The sequence below is a fragment of the Saccopteryx leptura genome, chromosome 7, assembly GCF_036850995.1.
Source record: "Saccopteryx leptura isolate mSacLep1 chromosome 7, mSacLep1_pri_phased_curated, whole genome shotgun sequence".
Classification (NCBI taxonomy): Eukaryota; Metazoa; Chordata; class Mammalia; order Chiroptera; family Emballonuridae; genus Saccopteryx; species Saccopteryx leptura.
In genome coordinates this window covers 93,286,602-93,304,748 of record NC_089509.1, presented here as the reverse complement: position 1 = coordinate 93,304,748, position 18,147 = coordinate 93,286,602, and the positions used below count along the sequence as shown (strand labels likewise).

Genomic DNA, 18,147 nt, shown 5'->3' with positions numbered 1-18,147 from the left:
CTTCCCTTCCTGTCTGTCCGTATCTGTGCCTTTCTCTGTCTATCTCTCTGGAAAAAAAAAGGAAAGAAAGAGAGAAAGTAAGAAAATGAACCAAGAACCACTACTGTTCTGAAAAACATGAGGAAAAGGAGGATGTTGAATTTGGTTTGATAAATTTATATTTAGTATGTTTATTGAAATTAGGAAATATTTTTAAAATGTGTGACAGATTCAAATCCCTCCTCACTTTTTCTTCTAGTTTCCATATATTTGGCATCAATCCAGGAAACAAGTAAAATTAAACTCCCAGTAAATAGTATTTATAAATTTTCTAGTCCCTATCTTTAAGAAAAATACTAGTTCTACTTTTTTCTATCTCAATAATTATACTTGATGTTGATAGGTTGGAATGACTGAAATCCTGTTTACTTTTAAAAATTCAACAAGATATGGAACAATCAGGGAGGACTAGTGATCTCCTAGTAAAGGGTATTGTCTAAAGCAAGAGCACTGGCCCTGGTCTTCCTGGGAGAAATCACACAGAGATGCGTAGTTGGACACCTTATAAAATGAAGTTTGGGGTTATTTATTTGCAGTTTGGGAAGATCTTGAACCTCTGTCAGGAGGGATGATAGTTTGTTGAATTTTTAGAACGTTTTGAGACTCTGGTAGAAGGTTCAGAGTTGGGCCAGAAAAAGCTTAATTATTAGTAGCCAAGAAACTTTTGGTTCTGTTTCTGGTATTTTTGATAGTGTGGCTACAGAACTGTGGAAGACCCAATTTTCTTTACTAGTTTGGGTTCCTCACAAATGGGATAGGGATTTTAATCCTTGCAGCCCAGGTTGTCTCACAAGGGGTTTCCAAGATTACATGATACATATTGATAAGAATTTTAGAAGCCATTCACAACAGAATTCTCTGTAAAAAATATATGTCATGTTATACGGCTTGGATTGGAGAAGTCCAGGTTTCACCCGACTGCTCTGGTTATGACTCTGTTCTTGATTCTGTCAGCCCATTTTTCTAGAGAAAAGGCACGTTTTCCATAGCTCTCTGTTTCAGTGCATTGGAAGGTGAGAGCCCAGAGCGTTCCTTAGAGAATAGCCCAGATAAAACGCCCTTTTCCTTATCAAAAGTCGGGGTTTTTTTCATTCACATAGTTGTTTGTGAATCCTGAAAGTGTGAATGTCATTTTCATTTTCTTTTGCCCAAAAGCAACATGCAAGAACTCAAGTTATTCAAGATCAAGCCAAATATGGCCAAATTTCATGGCGGTCTCAAATCTAGACACATCAAAATATCTCCTTAATTAAGGCAGTGGCTCTGCTAGGGCCCACATTCCAGGATTCTCAGTACAGAAAACATGTTTTCTTTATAGGGGAGTTTTATTAGCAGCAATGCTCCGGTATGTGGTTCAGGTTATTTAATGATGCCGTCACACTGGTGTCTTGCAGTAAGTAGGGCACTAGGATATCTCAGTAGCATATCCTATCATGCCAAAAAGGAATCCTTAATTTGGACCAATAAAATACATCTGAGTGAAGTCTGTCAACATGGTAGTTTAAGAATTCTTAATGTGAATACTGCCTGAGACCGAGAATTCTTTCACCACAAACTGTTAAGTAGCACGTGCATTGGTTCCAATGAGTATGTGCTGTTCTAAAGTGTTTTGTTGGCTGAGATGATTGAGACCTCAAAGACCCAGCCCACCCACAGCTCTGGTGGACCTGACCTTCGTTGTGTAAAAAGAGATTTATACCAAGGAACCACCTTTTCCCCATGAGTGTTTTTTATTAATTTTAAATCATGGTAGTGTTTTAAAACTTAATTTATGTTGTGCATATGCAGCAAGCTTCCTTAGAGGTTGAAACAACAAAGCAACCGGATTGGAAATTAGATTTCCCCCCTTATGCTGCTAATGTAGTTCTTGTTCCACTGGGATTTCCCCTTTGCATAGGCTGATGATTTCTTTGAAACTGTATGGAAATTGGTTCAGACAGGAACAAAGGGGAGAAGGGATGGCAATGATGATTCAAATTAGTGTCTCTTCTTCAATGAGCGTCTGGTGCGCCTGAAAGTGCATGTCATCTGATGCGAGCTGAGCCACCTAAGGTCAAGTAGCCAGAGCTACTGGAATCCAAATTTAAGGGTCTCAGCGCTCGATTCTTCCCTGTCAAGTTGGATTGAATTATTAATTTGAAATCTGCAACATTGTAATGTGGTACAGAAATGTCTAAGCACAATTTTACTTTTCTTTACATGATGGAAAACCTTCTCTTTTTTCTCTCTCATCTTTTTCAGGCAGCATGTGACAGATTCCTATTGCCTAACATAATGAACAGGAGAGGGAACAGCTTTGTGACTGTGGGAACAACGACATGTTTAGAAAAAGGCATCTGAAATACATGAAAAAGAATCTACACTTGGTTGTCAGAGGCACGTGTGCGCATACTTGCAGACTCACACAAACACACATGCACTTGAGGCCTGTAAAGCATATATTCAGTATTTTCACCCTTAGCTCTTGCCTAGTTCAAATGCCATACCCTCGTAATTGGATTTTGGCTCATTTCCAGGGTCAGCGTTTGAGGGTTCCATATCTGTAAAATAATGATCCCAAAATAAGTAACACTTCTCAGTAAAGATGTCTTTTTATGTAAAATTCTTAAAGGGAATAGAAAGGAAAGAAATGCTTTTGTGTTTAGGAATTTATGGAGAAGTCACCAAAATGGGCCAAAAGAGGAATTTCCAAAGACTTCACCTAAGTGTAAGTGGAGTGTGTGGCTTTTTAAAATGACAGAAAACACAAAATTTTGATGACTGTTAGATTTGAGTGGGCTTTTTATTTAAAGGCTGGTGAATGTGGGGATGCAATTGTTGGGGACCAAATTGATGTGACCTCAATTGCTGAGACCATTGGCTAGAGTTGCCTTTATCATGGAGGTTTATTTGGATGATAGAAATGGCAATAAATGATATAAACTGGGTTGAGCCTCTAGCTTTAATCTGTTCCCTCAGGACACCAGTTAATAAGTGCCCAGAAGAGGGGTGGGTTTGTTCATCTTTGTGACACTCAAGGCATCTGATGCAACATGGACTACTAGGAAGAAATACCCTCTTTGCATCTGTTAGAAATGGGCAGATGTGAGGACTGAGACTGCCCTCTTTGTCTTGAGAAGAGGCTCCATTTTACTCCTGTCTGATGAGTATGATCAGCAAGCTGCCTCCTCAGTTCTAAAACTTGAACTGAAGAGAAATGATGGTTGGGTCTTTTGACTTAATGAGCTGAACATTTTAGGATAAATTTCTTGGTGGAGAGACCAGGTGACATCTTCCCTGGAATTCCAGGATTGATTAATTAATTGATTCATTTATTCATTCAATTATACTTCTCAGAAAAAGTAGGGGCTATTTCAAAATGAATATGAAGCGATAAAAAAAAGCATTTGATTTCTTTTAATTAAGAACATCAGAAAAGCAAACCACAAGTAAAAAAATATTTACTCAATTATGCAAATGAGATGCAAAACCAACTTTTATTTCATCAGTGAAAATGCATTACACGAAAGGCTGAAAGTACTGGAGTGTCTGCACACTCCCTGATCCCCTAGTCTTTGTGAGCAGTGTAGGATGTTTTGAATGCTTTTTCCCAGCACTGTGCTGGGTGCTGGGGATACACTGCTAAGTCTCTCCTCTCTGGAACTTCCATCCTACTAGGGAAAGACAGACAATAAACATGCAGACAATAAATAACTTAGATAAGTTCAGGGCTTAGTACTAAAAACGAATAAAATTAAGTCTTTTGATGGAGAATGAACAGGGTATTTGGGCTAGTTTACCTAGGCCCCTGGTCGGCAAACTGTGGCTCGCGAGCCACATGCGGCTCTTTGGCACCTTGAGTGTGGCTCCTTCACAAAATACCACGTGCGGGCGCTATCTCAATAAGGAATGTACCTACCTATATAGTTTAAGTTTAAAAAATTTGGCTCTCAAAAGAAATTTCAATTGTTGTACTGTTGATATTTGGCTTTGTTGACTAATGAGTTTGCCGACCACTGATGTCCTAGACAGATCAAATAAGGACCCTAAACTGATGACAATTAAGCCAAAACTTATGAGATTAAAAGGAAGCATGTACGCAGTTACCCGGGGTCTGTATTCTGGGCTGCAGGAGCAGCAGGCATTGTGGCTTTGGGAGATATGGGCCTGGTGTGTCTGTGTGAGTGGGGGAAGGGAAAGAGTTGAGGAAACCAAGGCCAGATTGTGGAGGATCTGATTTGCAAGGAGGTAAGCATGATAACAAGCCATGTAAGAACTATCAGCCAGAAGTTTGAGCTGTAAGGGGTCTTTGAGAGTATGGTTCACTCATTTTACAGAGAAAGAAGTCAACTTCCTGCTTAGGTTCAGTAGTGTAGTGGGAAGGGAGAGGCGGTGTGGGAAAGGTGGGTATTAGACCTGATTCCCTGGTCAGATTCTTTTCAACAATAAAAAATGAGGTGGCCCTGGCCGGTTGGCTCAATGGTACAGCGTTGGCCCGGCGTGTGGAAATCCCGGGTTCGATTCCCGGCCAGGGCACACAGGAGAAGCGCTCATTTGCTTCTCCACTCCTCCCCCTCTCCTTTCTCTCTGTCTCTCTCTTCCCCTCCAGCAGCCAAGGCTCTATGGGAGCAAAAGTTGGCCCCGGCACTGAGGATGGCTCCATGGCCCCTGCCTCAGGCCCCCCTAGAATGGCTCTGGCCACAGTGGAGCAACAACCCAAATGGGCAGAGCATCGCCCCTTGGTGAACATGCCGGGTGGATTCTGGTCGGGTGCATGCGGGAGTCTGTCTGCCACCCTACTCCCCCCACTCCCAGTTCTCACTTTGGAAAGATTAAAAAAAAAAAAAAAAGAAGAGGCAAAAATAGCATCTTGTCCACTTGTCTTTCTTGCTTCTCTTCCTGATGGTTCCTGGAGGCCAGAGGGAAAAGAAGAAGTGGCAGAGGGAGGGGTCACTCTCTGGAGTGAGGAAATGGCTTTTACTTCCTATACAGCTACATACATTCAGGCTTGCCCCATGGCCTTTTGTGAACCCAGATATGCCTCTTGAAATACTAGATGTGTACCAGGTAATAAGCATTAAATATTTTTTTCAAATGAAAAACATAGAAGAGAATAGATAAATATCACCAATAGTTAAATCTTTTTTTTTTTTTTTTCTGAAGTTGGAAACGAGGAGACAGTCAAGACAGACTCCCGCATGCGCTCGACCGGGATCCACCCGGCACGCCCACCAGGGGGGCTGCTCTGCCCATCTGGGGCGTCGCTCTGTTGCAACCAGAGCCACTCTAGCGCCTGGGGCAGAGGCCAAGGAGCCATCCCCAGCACCCGGGCCATCTTTTGCTCCAATGGAGCCTCAGCTGCGGGAGGGGAAGAGAGAGACAGAGAAGAAGGAGAGGGGGAGGGGTGGAGAAGCAGATGGGTGCTTCTCCTGTGTGCCCTGGCCGGGAATCGAACCTGGGACTTCTGCACGCCAGGCCGACGCTCTACCACTGAGCCAACTGGCCAGGGCCAATAGTTAAATCTTAAAATACTGAGGTATCCTACAAGAAATATTGGTAACAAATGTATACACATCGTTTCTGATGTTCTTTTGGTGAAGAAAGAAGAATTTTTGGTTTCTCCCATCCTGTTGGACCCCTCCCTGCCTGTGAGCACAGGGATTGTGCTCACTGTTGCTTTTCAATTGAATTGTTTATTTGAAAGTTGCTCCATCCATCCACCCATCATGCATCCATCCATCCATCCATCCATTTGACAAGTGCTTTAGACAGCCCGTAAGTCAGGGACAGGTGTAGTGTTCTTGAAGAGCCCACATGCTAGTGAAATTTAAATTTAGATGCTGGTGATATCCATGATGTACCAGAAGATTAGTTTTACAGCATCTTGTTAACTTGGATTAGTGAGTGTCTTAGGCTTTATAATCCAGGCTGTGAGGCCCCTGCACAGAGCCATGGACAACCTTCTCCCAGGTTCTCCAGCCTCTTCCTGTCACCACCCAATCGGACTGCAGAGCCCTATGTCAGTTTCTTTGATCCTGTTCTGCATAAGCTCTTCTCACTTTTCAGTCTTTACTTTTCTATTACTGTTTCATGGCATCATAGAATTCCAGACTAATAATTTCCTCCGAAGGCCAGTCTGCTTGCCTGGTAGATAAGAAAACTGATCCCAGGGGAGAGTCACGCAGCCAGAGCTCCTTGCTTAGCCTTTTCTACACATCCGTTTTACTTTACTTTGACGATCATTTGGTATTATTTTTCTTTTCCATGCCCTTGATATATTTGTTTAAATTTATTGTCTTCTTGGATATATAATGAAAATCACACTAGTTGTGTGTTAGTTGCAACATACATAGTGGGTGTTACAGGCCCTGTTCCAAGCACTTGACGTACATATATCAAGCGATCGAACTCTCACACCCTCCGTGTGGTAGTTTGTATTATCATCTCATTTTAGATGAGGAAAACTAAGGCATGGAGGAGTTAAGTCACTTGCCCAATAGTGATGAGAGCTAGTAAGTCCTATAACCTGAGTTTGGACCCAGGCAGTCTGGCTCCAGGGCCAGTACCCTTATCCACTCTCCTCTGCTTTGCCGTATTCATGGGCCATCTATTTCCTCAGCTGCACAATGGCACACCCACACAGCCATCTTAAATACTTTGGGAAATTCCTGGTACCTCAAATAAAGTAAATGTACAAACATCCATGTCAGGAAAAGTGGCTTAGGGCTTGCTGTCATTATTTTTTGGCTGCCATCTTGCATAGTCCGAGGAGTAGGATAAACATTCCTCTTAGCACCCCCACATTGTCCTGCACATTCCACAGTGGACGTTGAAAACCCTCAGTTTTGAAAATATCTTCTGTGATCACCAGCCACTAAATTGAATGTGCCATCGAGGGCCTCAATGAGATTTGAACCTGTTCTTGGGAAATTCAGACTGGTGTGTGTGTGTGTGTGTGTGTGTGTGTGTGTGTACATTGTACATATGTGCAACTGTGCTCTGGGGTAAAAGAAGCAATTGTATACGAATGTATATTTTTATGGGGTAGGAGGAAGGGTATATTTGATTAACCCAACTGAGAAGGATATAACATTGTTTCGGAAGGGAGTCAATGAAATGAATTTGCTAAAAAAAAAAAAGAAAACCCCAGTAGCATGGGTCAGGCTGTGCAAGCGATTTAGGAGAGGAAGGGGAGATGATGTAATGGGTTCGGCATGTTCCCATCTTGGCCACTGTGTGCAAAGGGGCCCGGGGAGCTCGGGAGGGTGTGTACAAAGTTAATGGGAGGTGGGGGTGAGTAAGAGCGGGTTGTAAAACAGGATTAATCACCCCTTGTCAAACCTTTCCCTGTAACTGTGTTTTCAGTAATTTTTTGTTTGAATGAAGGCTCTCTAGCCAATTAATGTTTGTTTGTTTCCTTTGGCAAGACCCATTGCGGGAAGAGATGAGATTGGGGAGTTTAAAAGTTTTGTTTTGTTTTTGTGTTTTGGAAGAAGAGGCAAATAATGTGTTTGGGTTTTTAATGAAAGCTCTCCTGCCCCCTCCCCCACTTAAGAGGCAGGAGGCAAGACATGGCCAGCTGGTGGCTTGAACTGACACAGGTGCAGAGGCTGTGGGGGGTGGGGAACCAAGAATAATTACAGGTTTCTGAAGCATCAGGCCCTGCCTGACAACAAGCGCTCGTGTGAAAACTGCTCTTTATGGAAAATTAATGGTGAAGCTGAAAAACTATCAGAGCCATTGTTGTCCTTGGGAAGCCATCACTCCTCTGAGGGCAGGCCTTCTCCTAGGTCCCTGGGCCCTCAGGAGTCCCTAGGACAGAGGTCCCTCCTTCTGAGCAGACTGACTGACACTGTCACACAGGGATGAGTGGACAGGTTTTTCCTTTAGAAGCGTCTCATCTGCATTTTGTGTGTGGGTGTCTTAAACCTCACTTTCAGCCCAGATCTAGGTCTTTGGTTTTTCGTTGGCTATTAAGGCATGACTTTTAATTTTGTCTAGGAAAGTGTAATGACCAAAGCAGGGACAGCTAACGAAACCCATTTTCAAGCTATAAAGTAACAAATGGGATTTCCTCCATTGTGTGTCCAATTAAAGAGGGTTAGTTGGGACATAAGTCAGTAAGTAGCAGACCCAATATGGGGTCCAGCTGTGCACCAGCAGTGGAATCTCTTGACCACTCAGAAGACTGAACTTAGTTACAGTCCAAGGAACAGGCCAACTCCTGTATTAACGAGTGATTCTCTTTAAGGGCTGACAGAGGGTGGATGCAGCAATTGTGGGTAGAGGCCAGTGATAGACTTCAATTTGGTATGTTCTGAAAAATAGCATCTGGAAAAACAACCCTGGACCAAGATAGAAAGGCCTCTGGGTGCATGAGCCATCTTGTCCCTAGTGGAGACTGTCAATTTTAAGGATCACCGACACAATGAAGGAAGACAATGCTTTTTTCTAAGTTGTTGAAGGTGTAGGGGGAGCCCAGTGCCTTCTTACAAGGAGCCTAAGACCTGGGCCCCATCTCTGCTCAGGTTCTATGACTTTAAGACTCACTTTAACCTTTAATTCAGATTTGAGTTGTGTTGGGGATTTCTTTTATATGCTGTAATTTAGGAATCCTTCGAAGATAAAAAGAGGTTTTTGAGGCTACTTAATTCAAAGACATCACCCACTTCCCAGGCCTCTAATCATACTTTCTTCCTTTCCTACCTCTCCTAGGAAAAATATATACAAATAGGTATTTTCTTTTATGTTAGAATAGTTTGGGGAGGGAGGAGAAATGCTGAAGAGATTTTAGTAGAAATCCCCCAACGTTCATGTTTGTTTAGAATTCAGGTCCTTTCCACAGCGTTGTCGCTCAGAATTTTTATGTTAGTAGAGGGAAATACTTAGTTTGGCTTCATCTCCAGCAACCAGTTGATGTGAGAAATGCGGAGAGGAATGTGATGCTATGTGGTTCCAGTACTGTGGTTATTTTGTGGAGTTCAGCAAGTCTGCAGTAATAGCATAATACTGTTGTACCTCTGGGGTGTGCTATTGATATTTTTTAAAAATTCTAATAGCTAAAAGAGATTCTCACTTATTCCATATACTTGCTTATCCACATTTTCTAGACTCAGTTCATTCTCTTCTAACCTTCCACCCTAATATCTCTGGCAATGAAGGGCAAGGAAAAGTAAGTATTTATTTTACATTTTTACTGGAATCACATTTTAGATCTTACAAGGTTGACTCTTGTCACAGGTTCATATATCCTCCCTGCCGTGAGCTAGGTTCAGGGTTAGATTCCTCATCTCAAACCTGCTTTGAAATGGTGACACCTAGAAAGATGTCCAAAGGCTCGGTGGCTGAGGTTCCCCTGTGGGTTTACTGAACCTATTAATCATGCTGCTTCTTTCCCCTCCTCCAAGCATTGCGGAAAATGGTACCAGAACACGACGGCCATGTCTCTAATTCCTTTCCCAGCCTTCAGCTTGGACCTAATTTTAAAAGACTAGAAATGTGTCAGAATCATTACATCATATCATCCTTGAGAAGGAAAATAAATCATACAGTTCCCATAAAATACCAATCTTCGCAGTACTGCACAGGTTTCCAGGTTGGTTTCAGGGGTCAAAGAAATAAAGATTTCTTTTTTGTGTGTGAAGTATAAGCATACTTATAATAAATTAGAAAAGGATGAATATCTTAGAACAGCGGTTCTCAACCTGTGGGTCGCGACCTTGGCGGGGTCGCCTAAAGCCATCGGAAAATACATAATGCATATCAGGTATTTACATTCCAAATCATGACTGTAGCAAAATTACAGTTATGAAGTAGCCACCAAAATTATTTTTTGGTTTGGGGTCACCGCAACATGAGGAACTATATTGCAGGGTCACGGCATTAGAAAGGTTGAGAACCACTGTCTTAGATTCTATCACTTTAATTTTTTTTTTTTTTTTACAGAGACAGAGAGAGAGTCAGAGAGAGGGATAGACAGGGACAGACAGGAACAGAGAGATGAGAAGCATCAATCATTAGTTTTTCATTGCGCTTTGCAACACCTTAGTTGTTCATTGATTGCTTTCTCATATGTGCCTTGACCATGGGCCTTCAGCAGACCAAGTAACCCCTTGCTTGAGCCAGCGACCTTGGGCTCAAGCTGGTGAGCTTTTGCTCAAACCAGATGAGCCCACGCTCAAGCTGGCAACCTCGGGGTCTCGAACCTGGGTCTTCCGCATCCCAGTCCGACGCTCTATCCACTGCACCACTGCCTGATCAGGCAGAAGATCACTTTAAAAAGAAGTCCATATTACCCTACTATCAGTAGTTTATTTTCTTATTCTGGGTTGTATATGAAGATTTCAAAACATAAAAAAGTAATTAAACTTTGGGACACTCCCAGGAGAAAGGTGGGGGATTCATTCCCTCTTTCTGTACTTCAGACTCTCTGGGGACTATGGTACCATGGTTAATAGCACATGACAAAACCACACATAGTAAATGTCAGGAAAGGGCTCCCATGGGCAGCCAAGTGCAGTTCACCAGTGTGTACAATTACCTGGCTGAGCATTCTTTCTGGGAACCCAAGTTCACCCCTTCCTCGTTGGAAAAGGCATCATCAGCATTATCAGCTGTATCACTGTCATTATCAGGTCAAGGTCTGATCTCAGAAGAAGCATGACTTTGCAAATTTTCGTGAAGTGGGAAGCTATAGTTCTCCATGTTTTTGCATCTGTGTTCTTTCTCCATTTTGTTTTCTCTTTGTACTAGCTCTTGGATCTTTTAGGTGAATGAAATAGGTGAAATACTTGGGACTAAAGGCAGCTGGCTAAAGGGACCACAAATGACTAATAATTGTTTACAAACATAGGTAGCATTTTATTTCAATGACTCTATATTATTTCAGGGAAAAACTATTTAACAAAATGCAATTTCTTTTTATTTTGTTTTGACTCACCAAATCAAGTATACATGAATCCAAAGACTTCAAATAATTACTCATGATGACACAATTATTGAGTGGTGGAAAAAATATTGGACCAATGACTTTGTCTTCTGTTCAGATGAAAAGACACAGAAATAAAAAACTAGAACATTTTATGTTCTAAGCATTTGGTTTTAATGGGATGGCATTGAGGAACGTGGACTAGAGTCTGCCCCAACCGAACGTAGATGTAGTTACAGTGGTGGTGATGGAATGGGTTTGGGAGGTGATTCCAGCTCATTTCTTGAGAAAGATCTAATTCTCACAACTCTACACCTCTATAGACACTGAGACATCTCTGCCATCCAGGATAACATAGGTAGAAATTTAGCTGTAAATGATTATTTTTATTGTTTGAGAACCCATGTGGTATAGCTACTATGATTACTGCTTTCAAAAAGATGATGACCTTAATAAACCCAACATACCAGCAATTTTTGGACTCTTAAATTTACTTTGGAGATAATTGTTTAATTATCCAGGATTAAAGAAGGGTGGCTTTTAACACTTGCCAGTCAGCACAGTTTTTTAACTCCATTTTTTTCTAGATCAGGCTTCCTGAAAGAGAGAAACTTCATGTTGAACTTTGAGTGAAAATGATTAGTGGGAGGAAGGATGAAATATTGTGTCAAGCATATAGGTATAATGGGAAGTAAAGAGAGGAAAAATAGGTGAAGGATAGATACCCTTTGGGGAGGGTGGTAGGGGAAATGGCAAAAGTGCCTAGAGGTGTTTGTAATCCTGACTGGCAAGTTTCATGTAATTTATGAGATAAGAACAGGGTGAATGAAGGCCATTTGGTAGCCTTGGCGTTATGATGCCCTATATGATCAAAGTTCTTGCATATCTCTTGATCCTGTGAAAGTACCTTCTAACAGCAAGGTGATTTTGATGAACTTTATTTGTGCTACAAGACTTGAGATATCCTGCTCTCCATCAACCTCTGACTTTGGAACCTATCATAGAAATAATATGCATGGCAGTAATAGGTTTGAATTAAAAAAAAATAGGTCTTGGATTATTTTTTTTAATACGCATGTTTCAACAAAGTAGTAAGGTGATGAACAGAGTGGAGAAGGTACTAGAAAAGATTTCAGGGTGATCTTTTCATAACTAATTTCATGTGATATTTGTTAGGAAACTGGGAGAAGAAGAAACCATGCATTTCAAAGTTGAGATATCAGAGAGCCTTCAAAAAACTCATCTGACTCATAATAAGAAAATCACTGTGCACTGGGCACATTTCCTTCCCATTGCTGACCCTAATGGATTTTCGAGGGGGTGGAGATTGAGCCTGTGTCTAAAGCCTTTAGTTGTAAAGTTAGGTGAGGCTGTGGGAAGCCTCATTTCTCCAAGGTAAGGTACCAGACAAACATAATTTGTCATTAAATTGCGATCAGCCAACAATTATTTGGAGTTTGCTGTCAAGCGTCATTGGGACAGAGTAAATCTTTGGTTTTGGTGGGAAGACAAACATTTGAACTCTATATCCAAATTTACAATCTGTAGATGCTCCTAGTTTGCTGTTGGGTGTTTTCTTTTCTTTCTCTCTCTCTTTTGAAATTATTTATATTTATAGAAAAGTTTCAAAAATAGCACATAAAGTTCCCTGATATATTATACTTTGCTCAGCTTCCCCTAATGTTGCATAACCATAGTACAATAATCAGAACCTTAAAATTAACATTGATACAGTACCATTAACTAATCTATACATTGTATTTGAAATACATACTTTCCCCACCAATGTCCCTTTTAAAATCTAGGATCCAGGCCAGGATTCACTGCATTTAGTTGTCATATTTCCTTAATCTCCTTCAATCTGTGACAGTTTCTCAATCTTTCTTTGTTCTTCGTGACCTTGATACTTTTAAAGAATACCGGCTAGTTATTTTGTAAAATGCCCCTCAGTTTGGATTTGTCTGATGTTTTCTCATGATTAGATTGTGGTATGCATTTTTGGCAGGAATCACACAGAGTAATGTGTCCTTGTCAGCCTATCATATCAGCGGTTCATGATATAAATATTATATTATTGTCTTATTACTAGTGCTGCCAACTTTGATCAGATGGTTAAGGTGGTACATGCCTGGTTTCTCTGCTGTAAAATTATTTTTTTGTCTTTGTAAATCATATTTTATTGGGAGGTACACTTTGAGACTAGGCAAATATCTTTTTGCTCATGATACTACCATCTACTAATTTTAAAAACCATTGGTGATTCTTGCTTGTAGTCATTATTACTTTGTTTGCCTAATGGAGATTTTCTATTTTCATTATTTCTTCTGTGTGTGTGTGTGTGTGTGTGTGTGTGTGTGTGTGTGTGAGAGAGAGAGAGAGAGAGAGAGAGAGAGAGAGAGACAGATAGAGACAGACAGGAAGGGAGAGAGATGAGAAGCATCAATTCTTTGTTGTGGATCCTTAGTTGTTCATTGACTGCTTTCTCATATGTGCCTTGACTGGGGGGCTACAGCAGAGAGTGTGACCCCTTGCTTAAGCCAGCGACCTTGGGCTTCAAGCCAGTGACCTTTGGGCTCAAGCCAGCGACCATGGGGTCATGTGTATGATCCCACACTCAAGCCAGCGACCCTGTGCTCAAGCCAGTGAGCCCACGCTCAAGCCAGCGACCTTGGGGTTTCCAACCCGGGTTCACTGCATCCCAGTCCACTGCTCGATCCACTGCGCCACCTCCTGGTCAGGCTGTTCTATGTTTAATTGTAATTTTACTGTAAGGAGGACCTGACCCTCCATTTGTTTATTTATTCAATTGTTTATTTATATCACTATATACTCATAGATACTCACCTTAGTCCATGGGTTAGAATCCATTACTGTCATTATTCATTTGTGTTGTTCAAATTATCCATATTTGGCCATTCAGAGCTCCTTCAAGTTGGCTGCTGTCTTTCTGACATACTTGACTTTTTTTTCTGACATCACTATATGAGCACTTCCTTACTTTCTGGTACCACAAGGTAGTCTAGGCTCATCTTTTCTATTCTTTGCCCTAGTCTTTGAATCAAGCATTTCTCTAAGTAGTCCTGGTTCCTTTATTGGATAATGATACTTACAAATCAAGATCTCTGTGCCAGCTGTGCCCACTGCTAGTGAGGTGTCTTTCCATATATATAGGCAATATAGGATGTAGACTCATACTTGCATATACACATTTATTTCTATATATACCTCTGTGTCGGTATATTAAAATCTGTGTAATGATACCTCAAATTCTAATTAATCATATCATCATAGGTATTTTTTAAGGGAGTTCTTGCATTCATTAAAAAGATATTGGAGACAAACTTTCTCTTGATTTGGAAATAATCTAACATTAAAACCCTCCTCATTAATATTTTAATCTCCAACACTCTTGATTAATTTCTGATTTGCAAAATCTTCCCTGTCTAAACTTTGTCTCTAGCAGATATTACAAGAAGTACACTGCTTACAAAAATTAGGGGATATTTTATAGCTTCATATTCATTTGAAATATCCCCTAATTTTTGTGAGCAGTATATATTTCTCAAGACAAAAAGTATTCCACAGTGATATCATAGTGCTGTCCAACACACCCTAATGTGTACCCGTGCTTCTCTAATTCTCATTTGGAACAAGAATGTCCTGTATTAGGATTGCAAGTGACAGCCTCTCTTAAGGGGTCCAGATTTTCCCATACTTTAGTGATGGAGGGGATATCTTAATACTTAGATCATCGGTGTGATGCATGTGCACTTGAGCCTCAAACTAGGGCACACTGGAGAGGCTATTTTTTAATCCTCCCACCAGAATATGTAAATGTGTTTAGAATACTCAGTTCCTCAGAACTCTGAATTTAAAGAGGTATGAGCTTCCTAACAATCACAGCGAGTTTTTAGTGACTTTCAAATCTTTGAGCTACAAAGTATATGAGAGGACAGAGCAAACCGAAGCTCTATCTATAGACAGTGGGGACTGGGAGTGTAAAAGAGTTCTTGCATAACCCCTGAGTCAGCTGATTATTACCTGGAACATAACTGTGTCTCAAAAGTTTGGTTCTGTTTTTTTGGCAAAGCTAAAGAAGCACTACAACTGTGTTCCCGAACACATGGATTAGTGTTCATTTCTGGGATTGCTAGCCACAGTGTGGTCCTGGATAGGGTGTCAGCAGATGGCTCGTGTAGAGTGGAGTACAGTACAATGATTAAAGTAATGGAATAAAGTTGATTTCATCTTTGTTTGATAGACATTATGTACCTCTTGGGTGCCAGACACTGTGCTTGGTAGGTGACAGTTTAAAAAGAAAAGGGGAGGTTTAAGAGAGGTTTCAGGAATAAGATCTTTTAATTCAGAAGTGAATCAACTGGAGCTAAGACTGAGGGTTTTAATACTGGAAAGAAGAAAGTTATAATTTCTAGCAAATGAGATGGGAAAAGGAAAGAAAAATTTTTGAGACATGAACTTCAGAAAAGGGGCAAGTGAGGATAATGCATATGTCTAGACCTGAAAAAGTAGCAGTGCTGGTTTCAAATATAAAGTAGTGGGAAGCTACTCAGCAGGAACTATTATTTAATTAACAAGTAAAATGGAACCAGAAGTTACTTTTCCAATAAGCTTTCCTTGACTAATATTTCCACATTATAGAGTATAGAATTCATTGTCTACTTACCCCTAAGAATTTACCAGCACACCTTCTATGTTCCTTGCTATCACCTTGCTTTATAAATTCATGTCATTTTTAGCTTGTAATTATTTACCCTGTTCCTGCATCACATGGACCTTCTTCTACTTCACAGAGAAACTTGCACCTTGCTGTGGACAAGTAGTTGAATGAACACTTGTGACATGTATGTTGAATGAAGATTGGAACCAGCCATTAGTTTATGTTATTAAAACCCAACAGTGAGACCCATAGCAATTCACAGCTAAAAATCTGGGTTTTTTATTCAGTAATGCAGAGTTATACCGGAGGCTGATTAAAAAGCCAGTCTTTTGAAATGTCACCACAATAAAATCCTTGACAGATACAACACAACTAGGTATATCATTAAAATATATTATTAACAGAATAAAAGCCTAGAATCAGAACATTGGTTGATAACATAGAAGCTCTACGGAGGCAGTAAATTAGGAGCTAGTCATATTTTAAATTTGCCATCAGTAATTCTTTGTTGAAGGCCAGAAGTTAGAACAAATTGAGCTAGTGTAAGTTAGCACCGTGGTTTTATACAAGATTCTGGAAAAAGTAGGATTTTTCAGTGAGAGCTTTTAGACCAGAAATTTAAGTTTTACCATAAGTGTTTCCACCATCTTACAAAGACTTATGTGCACCAGGCATGAAAATTTGTGGAAACTCTGAACCTCTTGTTACTTTTTTTCTTTGCCAGGTGAAAACTTGATGTTGACATTAGTTTGGGTTTTATCTTTAACAAGTCAAATAGCTTTGTTTGAACTCATTTTATCAACTAGTCAGAGAGGTTAACCATTGTAATGGACTCATGCTCCTTGCTACAAGATATGGAGCAACTGTACTTTGAATAACTTACTATAAACAACAAGGGGTTTTGTCTAGTACATTGAAGGCTTTATAAAGGCATTCTTTTTTCTTTAGACTACTTATTGATTTCTTTTTTTTTTTTTTTTAGAGAGGGGGAGTGAGAGAGACAGAGAAATGGGGGAGAGGAGGGAAGTATCAACTCATAGTAGTTGCTTCCTGTATGTGCCTTGACTGGGTAACCCCAGGGTTTTGAACCAGCGACCTCAGTGTTCCAGGTTGACACTTTAACCACTGTGCCATCATAGGTCAGTCCTATAAAGGTATTCTTTTAGAACATTATTTATTTCTGATGGTTAGGGAATCCATGTTTAAGGCAGGCTTGCTGTTGGCAGCTTGTGCCTAAGGTCACCCCTTAGTTTGGGTAGACATGGTTTGTTTTTCAGAGCAAGTTGAAAAATTTGGCTTAGTTTTTGTGATTTGCCCATCTATTTGAGAAATGAAATTGCACTATAGGGATTCTTGTCTTTGTATACAAAACCTTCTCTGATTATATTGCTTTGTTCTTAAATGGGAACTCCTAGAGATGCCTGGAGCATCTCACCTGCTGAAGTGGATTGTGGGGCAGGAGATCATTTTAACATTGAATGTTCTCTAGGATCTTGACTGTGTGGGATAGCCTTTCTGGGCCCCCTAGTCTCCCATCAATTCTAGTAGTTGAGCTCATATGGTGGGACCTTATGAACCCTTCAAGTGTATTCAAAGAGTAAGTAACAAGGTCAGACCTTTCAGTAGGAAACTTTCAGATACGAGCCTGAAACCATTCTCTGCATCTTCATGAATCTTCCTCCTCTGCCTGTCAACGTGTGACCTCATGGTGTTCTTTGCCTCTGATAGCTGTTTCTTTCCCCTCCTCCTTTCCCTCTGCAGACATGCCTTGAGCTGGAACGTTACCTACAGACAGAGCCCAGACGGATCTCGGAGACCTTCGGTGAGGACCTGGACTGCTTCCTGCACGCGTCCCCTCCTCCGTGCATCGAGGACAGCTTCCGGCGCTTGGACCCCCTGCTGCTCCCCGTGGAAGCGGCCATCTGTGAGAAGAGCTCGGCAGTGGACATTTTGCTCTCTCGGGACAAGTTGCTATCTGAGACCTGCCTCAGTCTCCAGCCAACCAGCTCTTCTCTAGACAGCTACACAGCCGTCAACCAGGCCCAGCTCAACGCAGTGACCTCATTAACGCCCCCGTCATCCCCTGAGCTCAGCCGCCATCTGGTCAAAACCTCACAGACTCTCTCAGCCGTGGATGGCACAGTGACGTTGAAACTGGTGGCCAAGAAGGCTACACTTAGCTCAGTCAAGGTGGGAGGGGTGGCAACAGCAGCAGCAGCCGTGGCGGCAGCTGGGACAGTTAAGAGTGGACAGAGTGACAGTGAACAAGGAGGGGTAGGGGCTGAGGCATGCCCCGAAAACAAGAAGAGGGTTCACCGCTGTCAGTTTAACGGGTGCCGGAAAGTTTATACAAAAAGCTCCCACTTAAAGGCCCACCAGAGGACTCACACAGGTAGTGGTACAAGTTGGCCGCACGTCGTTTCTTCTTTTTCCTCCTTTAGCCTTCTGGTGGGAAGGGCTTCTCTTTGTTCCAAGAAATAGCACCCCTGCCAACTGGGAGGTGATAGAGAGGCAGGAGGGCCTG

General features: G+C 41.3%; 1 protein-coding gene across 4 annotated transcripts in view; it reads left to right on the top strand.

Moving 5' to 3' along the window:
- The window catches only part of KLF7 (KLF transcription factor 7), an 88,161-nt gene that overhangs the window by 25,988 nt on the left and 44,026 nt on the right, over nt 1-18,147 (top strand). For 2 of the 4 annotated variants that reach the window (XM_066346674.1, XM_066346675.1), the window contains exon 2: nt 17,385-18,015. In XM_066346674.1, coding sequence (XP_066202771.1) covers nt 17,385-18,015 — 631 coding nt within the window. Of the gene's footprint in view, nt 1-17,384; nt 18,019-18,147 lie in introns of all 4 variants that reach the window. The other 2 variants (XM_066346676.1, XM_066346672.1) reach the window with 2 other exon arrangements.